At 30.3% G+C, this 18,006-nt stretch overlaps 2 protein-coding genes across 3 annotated transcripts; both read left to right on the forward strand.

Moving 5' to 3' along the window:
* Nucleotides 1-6,928: 6,928 nt before the first annotated feature.
* On the forward strand, nt 6,929-13,933 carry LOC113850270 (beta-galactosidase 1-like). 2 transcript variants are annotated; one of them, XM_027480733.1, is made up of 19 exons: nt 6,929-7,325; nt 7,441-7,536; nt 7,654-7,766; nt 7,874-7,940; nt 8,065-8,157; nt 8,324-8,467; nt 9,037-9,125; nt 9,258-9,363; nt 9,445-9,532; nt 9,648-9,766; nt 9,863-10,027; nt 10,480-10,658; nt 10,789-10,898; nt 11,531-11,640; nt 11,793-11,903; nt 11,990-12,100; nt 12,516-12,721; nt 12,811-13,147; nt 13,343-13,933. In XM_027480733.1, the coding sequence occupies exons 1-19, from the start codon at nt 7,152-7,154 to the stop codon at nt 13,451-13,453; spliced, it is 2,529 nt and encodes an 842-aa protein (XP_027336534.1). In that variant the 5' UTR covers nt 6,929-7,151; the 3' UTR covers nt 13,454-13,933. The 2 variants fall into 2 exon arrangements, with proteins under 2 accessions (XP_027336534.1, XP_027336535.1); XM_027480734.1 differs by having other exon boundaries at nt 6,952-7,325; nt 12,811-13,156; nt 13,343-13,895.
* Nucleotides 13,934-14,641: 708 nt separating this feature from the next.
* Nucleotides 14,642-17,917, forward strand: LOC113851022. The gene is made up of 6 exons (XM_027481514.1): nt 14,642-15,058; nt 16,185-16,237; nt 16,731-16,806; nt 16,890-16,985; nt 17,614-17,735; nt 17,878-17,917. The coding sequence occupies exons 1-6, from the start codon at nt 14,642-14,644 to the stop codon at nt 17,915-17,917; spliced, it is 804 nt and encodes a 267-aa protein (XP_027337315.1).
* The last annotated feature ends 89 nt before the right edge of the window (nt 17,918-18,006 follow it).

An 18,006-nucleotide genomic window follows, 5' to 3' on the forward strand; every position in this document is an offset into this window, starting at 1 on the left:
AAAATAGTTTAAAAAAACAAAAAACTTACATTATTTGTTAATATTATTCATATAGAGATCAAAAACTTAAATTAATATCAAATTTCAATGTTATTGAGTGTGAGAAAATGTGGAAGCAAAAGGCAATGTTAGGGTCCACGTTTGTTTAGAAGCTTACTGAGTCACAGCTAATGAGCAACTAAATGTTGATGGTGATGGACTAGGGTAAGGGTTGTTCTACTCTTAAGACTTATTAGTGAGTAATTAGTTAACTTGTCACCAAACAAAGCACAAACCTAAGAGTTGTTTAACTTTGAGTTAGATTGAGGTGAAAATGAAAAGGTTGAAGAACAAGTTATGATGATGAATTAATGATCGAAACTAGAAGAGTAAATGGTATAACGATTGTGGTGGCACCATGCAATTGAAAGGGATGCACCAACAAAGAATAAGGATTGGTGGAAGACAGCATCTAATCTGATACTTTTTCCTCCCAATAGCTTTGACTTTTGATCCATCTGCATGATCCCATGTGAGAAACTGGATAGGGTTTTTCTCTTCTTTTTACAAGAAAATCTAGCAATCTAATATTTACCACTGCTTCTTCTCTATCATGATTTTAAATTCAAGCAAAAACCATGAAATGTTTGGCACTAATCAAGTATTACATTTCATGCAAATTCTCATGTACGACTCAGTCAAGTTTTGCAGTTGCATAAGAGTCAAGATCAACATCCCTGATGAAAATTAATTTTATTTATATTTTGACATATATAGTTACATTATTTCACTCGGTTAAATAAGCAAACTTAAATATTTTAAATCACTAAGTGTGAAATCTTAATCATTAAAATTATAATAATCAATTTTTTACATTATAGATAAAAATACTCTAAAAAATTAAGGTCTTTTTTTACAGTTTGTTACGTATATCTTTTCTGAAAACAATATATAATTACAATCTCTCTAATTATAATAATTTTACTTAACTTTATTTTATATGAATTTTAAAATTTATAATACTTAATATATTATTTCTATTATTTTAAAATAAGGTATATATTAAGATTATCGTAATCTTATTAAATATTTATTATTTTAATGTATATTGATTGTAAAATTAAGTTAAAATAATTAAAAGTTTAATGTTTTAAATATTTTTATTATATATTAAATAATTAAATATTTATACATTTAAAATAAAATAATTAAGGATGGTATGAGTTATTAGTTAGTGTACGTGTGTGTTAACCTTTTTTCTGTGTGTAGTCTCTTTTTTATTATGTCAAAACAGTTGTTTTACATTCTTCAATAATTTATAATTATTTGTATAAGAAAAATGCTAACTAATGCAATTAAAAATAAAAATTTTAAAAAACATAACAATACCCTCATTTTTTAATTATTAATGTATTTTAATATAACTTTAATAAAAATATTTATTAATTTTGTACTAATATCTTTATACTACTAATTAATAAGATCATTTGTACAGCTATAAAATAAAACTATAAATTATGAATTATTATAAATCGCTGTCTCTTCCATGTGTAAAATTGAATATTACGTATAGATAAATAATTTAATTTAAAATGAAAGTTGGATTACAATCATATTATGATAAATATTATAGTCAGAGCTGTTCTGATGCAGCTACATATTTTAAATTTATTAATAGTCAGTTAGTTAACGTGCGTGCCAGGTTACTAATTTTTAAAACCTAATTACATTTTTTTTTTCTCGATGAAATTGAAATTTAATATTTTTATTTTAATTTTCTGTTTCTTTCAAGTTTGTAAATATCAAATATAATTAAAAAAAAATCTACTTTTTCAATACACGTGAAAGGGATAAACGCCGTAGAATAGTTACTATGCCAAACTACCTAACCAACGTAGTTAAATTTTTCGGTGTGAAATTGCCTTCTTATGAGGGTAATATGCTGTATATGCAATAAAGCCACCCAATTCACGAGCCCTTATTTTCACAATTTCCTTATTGGATGGCTCTGATTCCATCATTTTCACTTAATCTACGACGTGACAATGATTAATGCTCTTCAAATTACGTCTTCGTCACTTTGATTCTTTTTAGGATTATATTAAATTTTTTAATAATTTTTTACTTTTGAATATTTAATTAATAACTTTCTGTAGCAATCTTCCATGAACAGGAGCTTCAGTGTGAGTGTGGATCATAAAATGCACTATAATCGTTATTTCTAAATTACTCAAAACTCCTTAAGAAATTTCAGCAGACATTGATTCTTTGGTTTCTCAAACTTAAAGTACCCAAACCATCTGTTCCAATTTATTACTCTCGTATCCAACTTGCACATAAATGGTGCCCCGGTCATATCTGCATTTTTATATTTTCTAGAAGATAACTTTGAATTAATATAATTTACAGTTTTTTTAATGCATGTTTTAAGATACATGCAGTAAAAAAGTATATAATTAAACATTATATTTTATTACAAAATTGAAAATATTAATAATAATTGGTGAGTAACTTTTGTTTTATCTCTGATGTTACAACTTCTCTTCCTTCTTTTGGTGAGTAAGATCAAGGTAAATCATGGTGCTTGATGACCATGGGTGGTTTCTATCATGGGCAATGGTGGCTATATATATATATATATATATATGATTGATTAGTTTTTTAAGATTGGATTAATTGCCATCAATCAAGCATGTATATCATTTATTATCTTTATAATTTTTTTTTATTTACATACTCTTTATGATCATTTAATTTTTAAAATAAAAATATTCTAAAAACAGATAATTTTAAATCAAAACTATGATTTTCATATTAATTAAACTTTTTAATAAATAATTAAAATATATTATATGATTATTTTCAAATTAATTTAAAAAATAATTATCAATAGTAAATATTAAATTATATTAAAGAAATTAAAAAATAAATTAATTAATATCTAAAAATACTTTTATTTAAAAATACTCTAAAAATATTATCACTCAAAAAATAGTATTTAAATGTTGACTTATTTTATATATAATATTTATAAAAAATGAAAATTGTTCTTAGAAAAGTTAAAGTGTGCGAATTTCAAAATCTGGTGTCAGTGTAAGGAATGTGGGTGTGCTTCACGTAGCTCTATGAATGCGTTGAATGCTTTATCTGCAATACCTGTCCCTGTTGACGTTATGGCGGGAAGCTCCCTACGCTTGATTTTTGAAACATTCATGAATTTGGGTTCTACGAACTTGTCATGGTAATATTAAATGTTATTTTTATATATATTTTTTCAAAATTTTAACTATTATTTTAAAAATACATTTAAAAAAATGACAACTTTTTAAACGATATTTTTATTACACAGTTTAAGAAATTAAGAGTATTTTTGAATCTTGTTGACACATTAGACTGTGTTGAGTGAGTATTACAAGTCCCTCTAACTAAATAGGAAAGCCTTTGGTTAGGTGCATTTAAAAGCTATGATGAGTTATTGGGCACTAAACGAAGCAATTCCTTGCAAGATATGTATCCTTGGATCTTATCACTTTAACGAGTTGTTTGTACACGCTTTACTCATCTTTTGTAGGTACTCTATCTATAATACAAATTCCATTCCTTTGGTCATGATCTTCTTTTATAATGTTTTTCCACAACCTACACTATTTTTTTTTATTTATTCTTCTCAAGGCTAATATCATATTGATTTGCTTGAGAACAGTTATAGTAGGAAGTTTCCCACATAATTTAGAAATATTTCGATAATTTCCAAGATTCAACTTTTTTGGATTTAGACTACAAAGGGTTTGTATTCCTTCAAAGGAAGCAAATCTCATCCACACTTATTTGGCTAAATTGTTTTATCATGAACAACCAACATTATATTCTTAGCATTTTGATCTCAATTGTTTTTTGGAAAAAAACTTTTTGCACTTTTTTGGTTCAAGGTATAAAACTAATATTCATTTAGAGCATTGTGATTGTCTCTTCCTTGTACATTTTTTTTATACATTTAAATGTAAGACATTGTGATTAAAAGTATCTCTCAATCATTGAACATATATAGAACTACTTTTCGATTATAGAGCTACCCTTATGATTATAAGACTAATATTCACACTAACAACTATTTTTGTGTCTGAAAGACAATTTACATAAAGAAAGGAAACTCAATTGATGGAGGGTGAGAAGTCAAATTAAACAAAGACACCCTTTGATGTCTACATCGAAACACATACATCAAATTCAAATAGAATTGGATGAATTTAATGATATAGGGAATTTATTTGATACCTTAATTTAAATAGTTGTTGAGGAACATGAAAATGAAGGGAAGGCACTTGCCAGGTTGGTGTTGGCAATCATGCATGGGTGAGTGGAAGAGAAGTGCATGGCATAATCTTAAGGGTTTCTTTGCTTTGTTTGTGGAATTGGAAGTTATAACGAAAATCCAATCATATGATGCTTATAGTTCATAAAGCGCCTCACTACTGCTGCTTTTTTCTTTCACTTTCTCCTTCCGCCAAGTAAACCCATCAATCCCTTTTTGATTTCTGAAAGTGAAAGATTGCTTCTTGCTCTTTCTTGTAAGAATTAGGTTGTTGCATTTGATAAAATATAGTCACATGTAAACACTTCAATTTTTCTTCGTTTTAGGAAATTTTAAAAATGGTGGCATATACCTACACTTGAACTGTGATTAGGCGTGTTATTGACATATTAATAAATTTTAGGTGGAATTATAATGGGATAATACTATTTATGATAAAAAAAAAAAGCTTTTACACTATTTTAATATACTTTTGTTAAAGATAGTCCAAAATGCTTTATTAAGGGTTAAAAAAATAGTATTACTTTTCTTTATGTTGCATAAGTATTTTTAAATTAAAACAAGATTATGAATAAAAATAGATGTTAAAAACAATGTATATTTTTATACTAATAATAAGTGTTATTTTAATAGGTAAATATAAATTAAAGGGATGCAATTTAAAATTAAAAGGAAAAATAATTTTCATTTAAAAATAAAACGAAATTAAAATGGAAATAAATAAAATAAAATAAAATAAAATACTCAATATGATCAGAAAAGTCATATCATTCAATAAAGATAATAGTATTTTTAAAAAAAAAAAACTTATTATTATTGAAAAGTGAAGACTTGATAAATAACATAGAGGAAAATTACTATTGTTTGTAAGAAAACAAATTAATATCTTTTGAGAACAAATTTTAATTCAACCTTCGACAATGAAAACAAAAAACAGACGCCGAAAATGTTTTATCTCGTACTTGGATTAACTCGGCTAATTGAGTTTAATTTGAATTAACTATACAATGTAAAATTTAAACAACAATAACTAATAAGTATCCATAACACATTCATTAATAAAGTTCAAATTTGAATAAAAGAAACATTAATATATGAATATGCACATGCTAACTCCCAACCAAACAGGTGTTGCAAATTTGAAATCTCATAAATATTCAAGTTTAGTCGTAGTCAGAAGTGCAGTGAATCACCAATCTATGATACTCCTCTGTTCTCAATCACGCTGTGCCTCTGTCAAGTTTTTATATACCAAACAAACAACAAATTTTTAGCATTTTATTTTCACTACTTTCATAATTTTTTAGTTCATAAAATATTTTATAAGATAAAAATTTACATATAATATTTTTTATGAAAATTTTAAATTTTCATATATTAATACTATAAATTGTTTTTTAAATAAAATTTACTATATAAAATTGTTTAATAAAAAAACCTGAAAAAACCCTTTTTCATGAAATTGGCTAATATAAAAACAGACACAATTTTGGGTGAATTTTGGTACTTTTCTTCAGCAGTTACTTGTTAGCTTTTTCTTGAATGAATGGATTCTGCAAACAATAATAGAAAAAAGAACAAAAATAAGTTGGTCGGTTGTGCTATGCGCGTGAAAAATGGAAATATAATTGAAATTTTGTAAAGAGTATCATTTAACGCCGTATGGGAGAAATTAGGCGGATAATCGTTTTGTCGTTGCTTGCTTCGTTTAAAATATCACAAAAAACGCGTTTTCAGCTATCAGCCAAACACTCCTTCAACAAAATTGAGTTTCCATGGCTGCTTACCGGGATATAATTTTTTTCAAAAGAAATACATTTTTTTTTTTAATAAATTTCTCAAAAAGATGGGTTCTTTAGTAATAAAATTCAACCTTTTCGTCTTTGATAAAATGTGTTCTATTATTCAAGAATGGAATAAAATCTAAAACTCACTATATTATTATACTCCTAAAAACTTATAGACATGAATAATTACTATAAATACGAGTATTTTTAATGGTGTTCATATAATAATCAGTACTTAACATAATTTATCATATAAAAGTAACCCTTTTTAATCAAATAAAAATTAACTATTTTATTAATAGTTTTCAATAAAATAAACATGATTCAATTTAAAATAATTATTTTATTTTGTTAATATTTATTATTACAACTTTTCAAAAATATTACAAATAATATTTTTTATTAAAAATATTTATTCAATACATTAAGTAATTTTAATAGTTTCTTAAAATACTCAAAAAATTCATATTCATGTTTTTTAAATAATTAAGAAATAATTTTAAAGAAAAAAAAGAATATCCCATTTTAAGGTAAAAAAGTTGTCAGATTAAAACACTTGTATTTATTTATTTATTTATAAAAAATAATAAGAACTCAAACTTAAAACTTATTAAATGTAAAATCTTATCTTAATCTAATGTATCCAACCTTTAATCAAAATAATAACAATAATATAGATATAAACAAAACAATTAAAAATTAACTAAAAAAAAAAAAGAATTTTAGTGGATGGAGTAAGGACAAGGTATGGGTCCCAAAGTTTCCTTAGAAGTAGGTCCCACTCTTTTCCTAAGACCATCCACTCCTCACTGTTGAGTGTTTATAAAAGCAGCTGCTAAGCACTTCCATTTTCCTCCAACAAAGAACCTTCATTCACATAAACTTTCTCAATTCTTAATCTCCAAAAGGGAGAAAACATAAAAATATCACAGTTTCTCTTCCATCATTCTGCCAAAAAGGAAAACACTTTAGTTTCTCTCTCCATACGTTTGTTTGAAGCATAGAATAAAAACTCTGCTTTACCAACCTGAGGGAACACAAACTAAGTTTTTTTTTTATCATTTGTTGTTACCATGAGCTTCAAGCTCAAACTGTGGAATGTGCCACTGATGGTGGTGGTGTTTGCATGTTCATTGTTTTGTCATGCTGAAGCTTCTGTGTCCTATGACTATAAGGCTATCACCCTCAATGGACAAAGAAGGATACTGCTTTCTGGATCCATTCATTACCCCAGAAGCACTCCAGAGGTATTTTCATGAAATGTGCTTCAGGGCTCTTTCCATTTTTCTCTTTTGTCAAATGGGGTTCTTTAAAGTTTGAACCTTTTTTTTTTGCATGTGGTTTCCTTGGTTGTTGTTTCAGATGTGGCCAGATCTTATTCAGAAGGCCAAGGAAGGAGGTTTGGATGTGATTCAGACTTATGTTTTTTGGAATGGACATGAACCTTCACCTGGCAAGGTAGTAAGGAACACTGGTTTTCCTTGCAGTGTTTGAAAAATGCAAATTTTTGTTTTTTTTGTATGAGTTTAACTAATGGAAATAATCAGTGTTTTTTCTTTTTATTGGTTTCTGTAGTACTATTTTGGGGGGAACTATGATTTGGTTAGGTTCATAAAGCTGGTGCAGCAAGCAGGCCTCTATGTTCACCTCAGAATTGGTCCTTATGTCTGTGCTGAGTGGAACTTCGGGTAATAAAAGAGTTGAATTTTCTATTTACATAGGCAAAAATCTTTGTTCATGTGTGAATTTGAAATGATGAAAAGTCTTAACAGTGTTACACGATTTTTTTTTTCAGCGGTTTCCCTGTTTGGCTCAAGTACATTCCAGGTATCAGCTTCAGAACAGACAATGAACCGTTTAAGGTGAGATAACAGTCATTCTTTTATCTTAAAGAATCATTAAAATCTCTTATTTTTCATATTTCTTTTATGTCGTTAATTTACCTTCTAATAATCTTTTTTCCTTTTAAATGTTATCGTGATGAAGTTTCAAATGCAAAAATTCACCACGAAGATTGTGGATATGATGAAAGCAGAAAGGTTGTATGAGTCTCAGGGTGGTCCAATAATTCTATCACAGGTAGATTACACACATCCAGCTACCATTCTGCTTAATTCAATCACTTCTTTTGTAATTTCTTGTATTTTTTTTAATTTGGAAATTTTTTTTTAACTTTGTTACACGTTGAGTAGAAATGGAGATGTATAATGAAAGTATTGCCTTTTTGTGCCATTATTCTGCGCAGATTGAAAATGAATATGGACCTATGGAGTACGAAATTGGTGAACCTGGTAAAGTCTATACTCAGTGGGCAGCACAAATGGCTGTAGGACTTGGTACCGGGGTTCCATGGGTCATGTGCAAGCAAGATGATGCTCCTGATCCTATTGTAAGTTTAGCTGATTTGTGACTTTTTAAGAATTTTCTTTTACCTTTTACAGTCATGTTCTCTAATCTTCATAGTTTTGTCCTCGGTGGGGATACTAGACAGTTTGTGTCCATATTGCTAGAATGCTAGTGGAGGAAATGAATAATTATTCCTCGTTATGCACGGTCGAGATCTGTCTTTGTTTAGTCTTTACAATTCTCATAATCATGTCTTGCTATTGAGCATAATAACTGCAGAAATAATTATTTTCATTTCATGTGGCAAAAATTCAATATTTGACTATCTTGTAAAAATTTAAGTTATTCAACGCTGAATTTTTTGTGCCTCAATTTTTACACTCACCTCATATCTTTGTCTTCCTTTTCGTTCACATCTATCGTTTTCTCTTACCTTCGTGTCAAAATGTTATTTTTTTTTGGTTGGCATCTCATTAGTGATAACGAAATATTGTTTTATATTCTCAAGTAATATTATATTTGCATGCAAGTCCAATTGTTCCAGATAATATTGTGTTCGTCTTTCAGTCAGGGTCATATTCCAGCTTCTAATTCCTATATATAATTTTGCAGATTAACACATGTAATGGCTTCTATTGTGATTATTTCTCTCCAAATAAGGCATACAAACCAAAGATGTGGACAGAAGCTTGGACTGGCTGGTATAATAGTTGTGTAGCTTGTATTTGGTGCCTTGTAACTTATTACTAATGTTTCGTTAAGAATGAGAACACTGCAAGCTAGAGGTTTTGTCGGGCTGATCATTGCCTGTGTTCCTGTTTTTCAACTGGTAGGTTTACTCAGTTTGGAGGTCCAGTTCCTCAAAGACCTGCTGAGGACTTGGCATTTTCGATTGCAAGGTTTATACAGAAAGGAGGATCATTTGTCAATTATTACATGGTAACTTCAATATAATTTCATTTTGTGGATTTGATTTGCCCTTTTATAGTCAATTAAGCCCTTTTGTTTGGTTCATCGCAGTATCATGGGGGAACAAATTTTGGTCGAACTGCTGGTGGTCCCTTTATAGCTACGAGCTATGATTATGATGCGCCTATTGATGAATATGGTATGCACAAAGCACTTCAATACGTAATGACCTGTATATGTGTGTGTGAATAACATTTTTCTTTTCTTTTTTCTTGCATGATCTTGAGTTATACATTATTTGTTCCTCTATGCAGGACTTCCTAAGCAGCCAAAGTGGGGTCATCTGAAGGATTTACATAGAGCAATAAAACTCTGTGAACCTGCTTTAGTATCTGGAGATCCTACTGTAACACGAATTGGAAACTATCAAGAGGTATAACTTGATTCAGTTATCTTAGAATTATCAATGCTACCTGAAATTTCTGTAACTGAACTAACTAAACTTTTTAACTTTAATACAAATGTACAGGCTCATGTCTTTAAATCTAACTCTGGAGCTTGTGCGGCATTCCTTGCGAACTATAACCCACAATCTTATGCAACAGTGGCATTTGGAAATCAGCATTACAACTTGCCCCCTTGGTCTATTAGCATTCTTCCTAACTGCAAGCACACTGTTTATAACACTGCAAGGGTGAGACAAATGCCAACCGAACTCTTATTTCAAAGGACTAGAGCTATGTTAGTTATATCTTGCAATGAAATTTTATTACCATAAAAGTTTGGTCAAGTATATGCTATTTAGTTGAATTGAGTAATTTCTTTATAATAATTAATTTCATGCAGTTGTAGTTTGTAACTCTTCTGTTTCATGAAAGCAGACATACAGTAAAGGGAGATAATGATATTTTTTGGAGTCTTATGTAACTTCACTTGCATTTGTTTGGTTAGAGTTTCATTTGCACTGAAGAGAATATTCTTGTGTTTCATGAAAGCAGACATATAGTAAAAGGAGATAATGATATTTTTTGGAGTCTTATGTAACTTCACTTGCATTTGTTTGGTTAGAGTTTCATTTGCACTGAAGAGAATATTCTTCTTTCCAAAAGTTTTCAGCAACAATGATAATTTCAAATCTCTTTACAGGTTGGTTCCCAGAGCCAACAGATGAAGATGACTCGTGTTCCTATTCACGGAGGACTCTTTTGGAAAGCATTTAATGAAGAGACAACCACTACTGATGATAGTTCCTTCACTGTGACTGGCCTGTTGGAGCAGATAAATACAACCAGAGATTTATCTGACTACTTGTGGTACTCCACAGAGTGAGTGACCTATAGCTCTGCAGTTTGCCTCCTTGTTTTCTCTCTCTTTCAATCCTGGTTATAACATTATTAATATATTTGCACATTTTTGTTTCTCCATGATTTAAATAATTGTTCCTTTTCTTATCAGTGTTGTGATCAATTCCAATGAAGCATTTTTATGGAATGGAAAGAATCCTGTTCTTACAGTGTTATCTGCTGGGCATGCTTTGCATGTTTTTATCAACAATCAGCTGTCAGGTGAGTAGCATGCTATTGGTTCATGCAAATTTAATAATACTAGTTATTTCAAATTCAAATAACCATTTTCTTAAGTAATATTACAAATATACAATTTCTGTCATTGTATTTATTTTAAATAGTCCAAGTCCAAAAATAAGGTGGAATCCTTACAAATAGTTGGTGTCAAATACCATAACCCATGTTGCCATTTTTCCTTTACCATTCATTTTAAAACTGCCCTAGTACTGTGAGGAACCTAGAAACGGGTTAAGAAGAGATGAGAAAAACAAAGAACGGAAGGAAAAATAATGATTTGATAGTGTTTACTGAATTACAATTTACAAACAGAACCCAAGGAGAAAATTTGCCTTCCAAGAGGTCTCTCCATTCTACAATAAAGCTATTGCTTTATGCTCAAATGATAATAAAACAGAATAATATTCTATTCTACTATTTAAGCTGTCCATCTAAATGATTCTGTAACTAACTACACTTAATGAACTCTAACTGCTTTGTCTTTGTTTTTATTCTGTCATGGGTCCTATCAAGCATACATTTTTTACTTACGAAGCTAGTAGTTGTCAAATAGCTTCAGCATAATCTTAGATACATGGAACCTAGTTAACCTACTATTTATATACTTGTGGCAGGAACTGTATATGGAAGCTTAGATGCTCCAAGACTAACCTTTAGTGAAAGTGTGGGACTCAGAGCTGGTGTTAACAAAATCTCCCTTCTGAGTGTTGCAGTTGGGCTTCCGGTTTGTCCTCTGTTTCTTACGCAGACGCATACATTTTCTTGCACATGCAGATGCACCCCTGTGCTTCCACGCAAATCTGATTTTTTCAGATGAACTCTGGCTTATGAACATTATGATATGTACTCATTTGTTGCCTGTTTTTTGACATACAGAATGTTGGTCCACATTTTGAAAGATGGAATGCTGGTGTTCTTGGCCCAATTACATTAACTGGTCTTAATGAGGGTAGAAGGGACTTAACATGGCAGAAGTGGTCATACAAGGTTCTTTTCAAGGATTCGCTGTGCTTTCTCTGTCTCATCATTGCTTCAGTTTGCTTGAGATTCATCTGAACGTTTTTTTCATTTAGGTTGGTCTTAAAGGTGAAGCCTTGAATCTTCATTCTATCAGTGGAAGTTCCTCTGTTGAGTGGCTTCAGGGCTACTTAGTTTCCCGAAGGCAACCGTTGACTTGGTACAAAGTAAGTATCATAACGCCTCTATAACCTTCAAAAGTTACAGTTACAAAAGGCATGTATTTATGCTTGGTTTAAAGTTTGTTTATATTCTATTGTACTCTTAAATTACTATTTTATTTTCTTTTCATTCTTCAACCCTTCCTAACCACACCCTACCCTCATATGAATTACGTCTTGGCTTCATCCTTAAAAACACATATTCTTCTTTCCATTGAATGTTGGATGGCTGCAGACTTCATAAAATATATTTGTGCTATCTGACAAAACTGAGGTAAAATGAAAAATAACTGATGAGAATGTACTGAAAAGTGGTTACCACATATATATAAGCTGGTATAAATGCAAGAAAAGAGACCCTTTTGTGCTGCACTTGTTCAATGGCTGGCCTTAAAATAACATCTGTTTTATGTTATTACAGACTACTTTTGATGCCCCAGCTGGAGTTGCACCATTAGCTTTAGACATGGACAGCATGGGCAAAGGTCAAGTGTGGATAAATGGACAGAGTGTTGGTCGCTACTGGCCTGCTTACAAAGCATCTGGTTCGTGCGACTACTGTAACTATGCAGGAACTTATAATGAGAAGAAATGTGGAATTAACTGTGGCGAGGCTTCTCAACGATGGTGAGAAATATCTCCCTTGTTCTGTAGTTTTGTTTAATGCTTTTGAGGCACACTTGACAAACTATTTAATTACTGGCTGATAATTTCAGGTATCATGTTCCTCGTTCATGGCTGAAGCCAACTGGGAATTTATTGGTTGTGTTTGAGGAATTGGGCGGGGATCCAAATGGGATCTTTTTGGTTAGAAGGGATATTGATAGTGTATGTGCTGATATCTATGAGTGGCAGCCAAATCTTGTAAGTTATGAGATGCAAGCTTCTGGCAAAGTCCATGGACCAGTGAGAGCAAAAGCACATTTGTCATGTGGTCCTGGACAAAAAATCTCATCAATTAAATTTGCTAGCTTTGGCACTCCAGTAGGATCTTGTGGAAACTACCATGAAGGAAGTTGTCATGCTCACAAGTCATATGATGCTTTCCAAACGGTATTACTTGTTCTATGTTTTCTATGATGGTATCTTTCATATAGTGGGTAGGGTAGGGTGTTATAACAATGTTGACATGTAAGAAACATTTTTTTTTTCAATTTTAAAACTTATATTCTGTAGGCTAAATGATCAATTCAAGTTTAAGGTCCCTTTAGCTGTATACATAATTTAATAATGACTATATTGTTGCAGAATTGTGTTGGCCAGAGCTGGTGCACAGTGACAGTGTCACCTGAAATTTTTGGAGGTGATCCATGTCCTAATGTAATGAAGAAACTCTCAGTGGAAGCCATTTGCACCTGATCATTTTCAACCTCTGAAAATAAATGGAATAAAGGTTCCATGTTGAATTTTTCTGCAATTGAATACTACAGGGTTTTTGAGTCAGCTAAGTTTACAGTTCAAGATCACCACAAGCATTTATTTGGCTTTTACCAAGGTGAAGTTGCAGATGAACACAACACACCATGTGGTTGAAAGCCTGTAGAGATTGCTGGGATGATTGTGGATTTGTGTATATAAATATATATATATTGGTGTTAAGCTTGTTATACTGAGGTGAAAGAAGGTGAAAAAGTTACTTGGTGCACATTGAGATGACATAGATTGAATCCATGTGCAAATTGGTTTTTATCTTGTGTGGAAGTCTCTTGCTTCCTCTAATATTATAATTTTCCCTTGTAAGCAGCATGGAGAGAGCAATTTAATGCTTTCTTGTAAGAAAACTTCCCAATGTAATAATGTTCAGGCATGTTAAATTCAGTTATGTTTTGATTTTAATTTCTTTCTTGTTTCTTGATTTTGTGCCTCGATTGTCACATGATGTTACTATTGAGTTCTTGCATTAGACCCTTTCTTATATAATGGTATCATTATACCCTTAAAATTTCGGATAGAAGATCAAAAGATTTGTTTTATTATATGATTACCCTTAAAAGTAATTACAACTAAGATCAAGGGTTTAAGCCAATATCCATTTCATTATAATTTGCTGATGTAGGCTTGATTTTCATATTAGTGTTCCTTGGGTTAACCATACTACTTGATCAAGATGTTAAACAGTAATTTTAAGAAAAATGACAACTTGTTTTGGAGTTGAATAAAGAATTATAATATAAATTATAATATCTTTGAAGAAACAAGCCTACCCTAATATTTAGGAAACCGTTTTTCAATATATAATTAAAAAATAACTCTTATCATTATTTTTAAATTTCAAGAAAACATTTTTGAGATTTAGACATACATAAAGATAAAAAAAAGAAATTTTTTAAAAATAATAATTTATATAATACTAATTATGGTGTCAATCATTCTTTAATATTTACATAACAAAATTGTAATACTTTTATCTTCTCATAAAGAAAATGGCGCCAACAAAAGATCAAAAAGGTAAAAAGAAAAAAAAAACAGAGAACACTAACTGCATCAATTATAAATAACCAGTCTTACCTCACTGTAACTATCATTTTTCACCCACAAATTACAAAAATGTTCTCTTTTTTCATCATCTTCTTCTTCATCCTACCATTCTGTCTCATATTTCATTTCTTCTCTCCCGGCAAAGGCCCAACCCATTCACATACCACCGAGCCTTCGTCCTCCAATTCCGCCAAATGGGTCACATTTTCTAGTGACAAAGGAGACGACCCGAATCCCGATCCAAACCGGCCGGGTCCGAGTGAGAAGAAGAAGAAAAAGAAGAAGAAGAAAATGAACTCAGCGGGGGAAGATGATGCACGTGATAAGCGTGAGGATGACGTGGAAATAGAGAATTCGGATTTGGGTATTGGATCCGAACCGGGTTCTTTGTACCCGTTTAACTCTTCAATGAGTCTTGTAAAGATTAAAGAGCAATATGAAAAGCTCGTGAATTGCAACGAGTCCAAGGACTTGAAACTCGACCAGGTTATTCTTTCTTCATATCTCTTCTTTTCTTTTTTAATATTTTTAATTTATTTCCAATCATTTCATGATTTTGATAAGCTTCCATCTATATGGTATTTTTGTTATTCAATTTTTTTTGGGTACGTACAAGTATATGTGTTTTTCCTGTAATCTTTAAAAGAAAATTGCATATGTGACATGTATTAATCTTTAAAAGACTATGATCATCTTTATGGCAGTTTCAATGTGGGTTGCTTTATTAAGAGTTTGGAAAAAACTTGTATACTTTAGTTGCTGGGACAAACAAATTGAAATGTAAAGTTTCTTAATATACATTTACTGTATTTTATAATTTTAAGATAAAGAACGTGGTACTGTTAATGGTGTTTTGGTGTTGTTGAATTTTACTCTTTTTAAAACGATGATTTTGTAATATGGGACGTGTGTATACAATGTTTATTTGAATTAAAATAATTATAACCACCAAAAAGAATTAAAATAGATGATAAATATTTGTATATGGGAGATAAATCTGGGTATTTCAATTCAGTGCCTTTTTGAAGGTACATGTAATAGGAACGAGTGTTTTGGGGGAATACATGGTCAAAATATATATATGGTTGATAACTTTGTCTTTCTCTATGAGAGTCATGGATTGGCCACTTTAATAATTTCAAAATTTTACTATGATAAAGAAATTTTGATTGAAAAGTATTTATAAAATAGAAGGAACTTTGTCTAATATTTAATAAATAGAGAGTTTATGAATGAGACAAAATTTATACTAAACACATTTTTATCAATTTTATACAAAAATAAAGATTGAGTTTAAGTATAACATATTTATAAAATTTAAGGAATTTTATGCATGTTTTAGAAATAAAAGATATTTTATATAAAAAGGTTAAATAAAAAGGGGTTGAAATAATTTACTTTAAGAAAAGCTTAGGTCAAGGAGCTTTTATCGTGTTTCTTTTTTTTTAATTTTATGTTCTTCATAATCATAGGTGGTTTTGGCTTTAAAAAACATTGTAGATGTTCTTCTCTTCTTTTTTTTATTACTTGCAACTTCATAAAATGTTATTCTCTTTTCAAATGAGATAGTGGCATCAGATTTAATTAAGCACTCTTTAATTTCATAATGCAGGTTCTACCGTTTGCTGACTGTTTGGTTGATGTTAGGAATAAGCTACAGAACAAGTATGTCCAAAAAGCATCTTCATATAGTTTTTTCTTTTTGTTTATTCCTTTGTACTCTTGACATTTGTTTTCAAATGTAGATGAAGAAAATTACTTTTCTCCATATCACTTGAAGCTTAATAAAATTACACACAATGTCCCTTTTTTTTTTGTTTATCATACATAAACTTTTATTAATTTATATAATAACATAATATTGTATACTTTTCTCCACATCACAATCTTTCTTTAATTTCCTTTACGCATTAATGAAAACGAAGAAAGGTCCAAGTTATGTAGAAAAGGTAGGGGTGTTGAGAGAATTTTCATTTAACTTCAGGGAGTGTGATTATAACTTGACCAATTATTTAAAAATTTAACTCACTTGACTTGTACATGCAAATTCAGATTTTTTTGTTTTATGAACTAAATTATTTTGATACTCTTCTCAAGTTGAGTACTTCAATATGTTCAATGCTATTCTGATTGCTTTCACGCCCTGTTATTGTAAAAGGGCTGAAGAGCTAGAAGGGTCCTTTTCAGTAACAAAGGCAATGTTCCCATCAGGCAGAGGTTATGAACTGCGTCAGGTTAGTTTGATTGCAATATGTATCAAGGGAAACATTATGTGTCATACTTTCATTGAGTAATAGTTTTTTCAACATTTCGGAAGAGCAAGCTTGAATTGGAGCAAAAACAATTAGAAGAGGATGTTTCTGTTTATAACTGGCTTCAACAGCAGCTTAAAGAATTACCAGCATTCAAGAAGGTACACGACTCTGCTGAATTCGCCCCCTCTCAAATGTTTTATTCCTTGCTTGTTTCTCTTTATTTTCTTCCCTCTCCCATTTTTCTTTTTTCCATACTTGGAAAGTGGCAATGTTATATATACCAAAGCTTTGCATATGATTAGTGTGTTAAGTTGTTCATTTTATGGCTTGTGGAGCCTACTTCTAATTCTTTTATTGGCTAATGTTATGATTCTAATCCTAATAATTAACACTTGGCAAATAAGAAATAGAGTAATTTTTTTTATGATATCAATCAGTTTACTGTTTGATTAAAAGAGTTACTTGCAGAAAACTCGTACAAACTTTGTAACAGATTTTATTTATTTATTTATTTTAAATTATTAAGAAAAACAAATAGAAATAATTGAATACAATTCTCAATTTTAATATAATTCATATCTGACAAATTCTTGGGTGTTTAAATTTTTTATAATTTATGCATATAAACCATGCACTTCTTGTTGTTCTAGTTTGGCACTAAGGGTTTGTAGATGGTATTGTACGCTACCTGGTCTCTGTTTATTAAAGATTACTAATGCTTACTTGTTAACCGACATTTTGCTATGATATAATATATACTAATTGCTCAAAGCTCTGTACATAAAGATGCTTGAAATTGGAGCTTACGTTGAGAATGCAAAATCATTTGAGTTGAAAGACATAGTAGATGAACCCGCTGAAATTTCTTTTCAAGAACTTTTAGAACGAGAAAAGAAGGATTTATTTTGGTTAGTTACGTTTCGTTTCTTCTTATTATTATTTTTAATTTAAGTTCATGACAGCCTTTTCTCGTTTTTTCATTTCTACTAAAGAGGAGTGTTGGGTTACCGCTCACACCAATAACCATATTTTGTGTACTTGCTTGCACAGGCAGAAAAGAGGGAAATTGAAACTGGGGTCAAGCCAATGACACGTGCCATTTTTTTGGTGGTTTTATGGAATAGATGACACACCTTGGAGTTTCTTTCAGGATTTTTTTTTTTTTTTGGTTGAAGTCAG

The sequence above is a fragment of the Abrus precatorius genome, unplaced genomic scaffold (genome assembly GCF_003935025.1).
Source record: "Abrus precatorius isolate BTA unplaced genomic scaffold, Abrus_2018 Scaffold9, whole genome shotgun sequence".
In the NCBI taxonomy this organism is placed as follows: Eukaryota; Viridiplantae; Streptophyta; class Magnoliopsida; order Fabales; family Fabaceae; genus Abrus; species Abrus precatorius.

Bases quoted from the DNA above. Each gene is read 5' to 3' on its own strand.
- LOC113850270 (XM_027480734.1), top strand. From the start codon at position 7,152: ATGAGCTTCAAGCTCAAACTGTGGAATGTGCCACTGATGGTGGTGGTG. The intron at 10,899-11,530 runs GTGAGTAGCATG...TACTTGTGGCAG, and splicing joins TATCAACAATCAGCTGTCAG to GAACTGTATATGGAAGCTTA. The intron at 13,157-13,342 runs GTTCTATGTTTT...ATATTGTTGCAG, and splicing joins CTTTCCAAACGGTATTACTT to AATTGTGTTGGCCAGAGCTG.
- LOC113851022 (XM_027481514.1), top strand. From the start codon at position 14,642: ATGTTCTCTTTTTTCATCATCTTCTTCTTCATCCTACCATTCTGTCTC. The intron at 16,807-16,889 runs GTTAGTTTGATT...ACATTTCGGAAG, and splicing joins GAGGTTATGAACTGCGTCAG to AGCAAGCTTGAATTGGAGCA. The intron at 16,986-17,613 runs GTACACGACTCT...CTGTACATAAAG, and splicing joins AATTACCAGCATTCAAGAAG to ATGCTTGAAATTGGAGCTTA.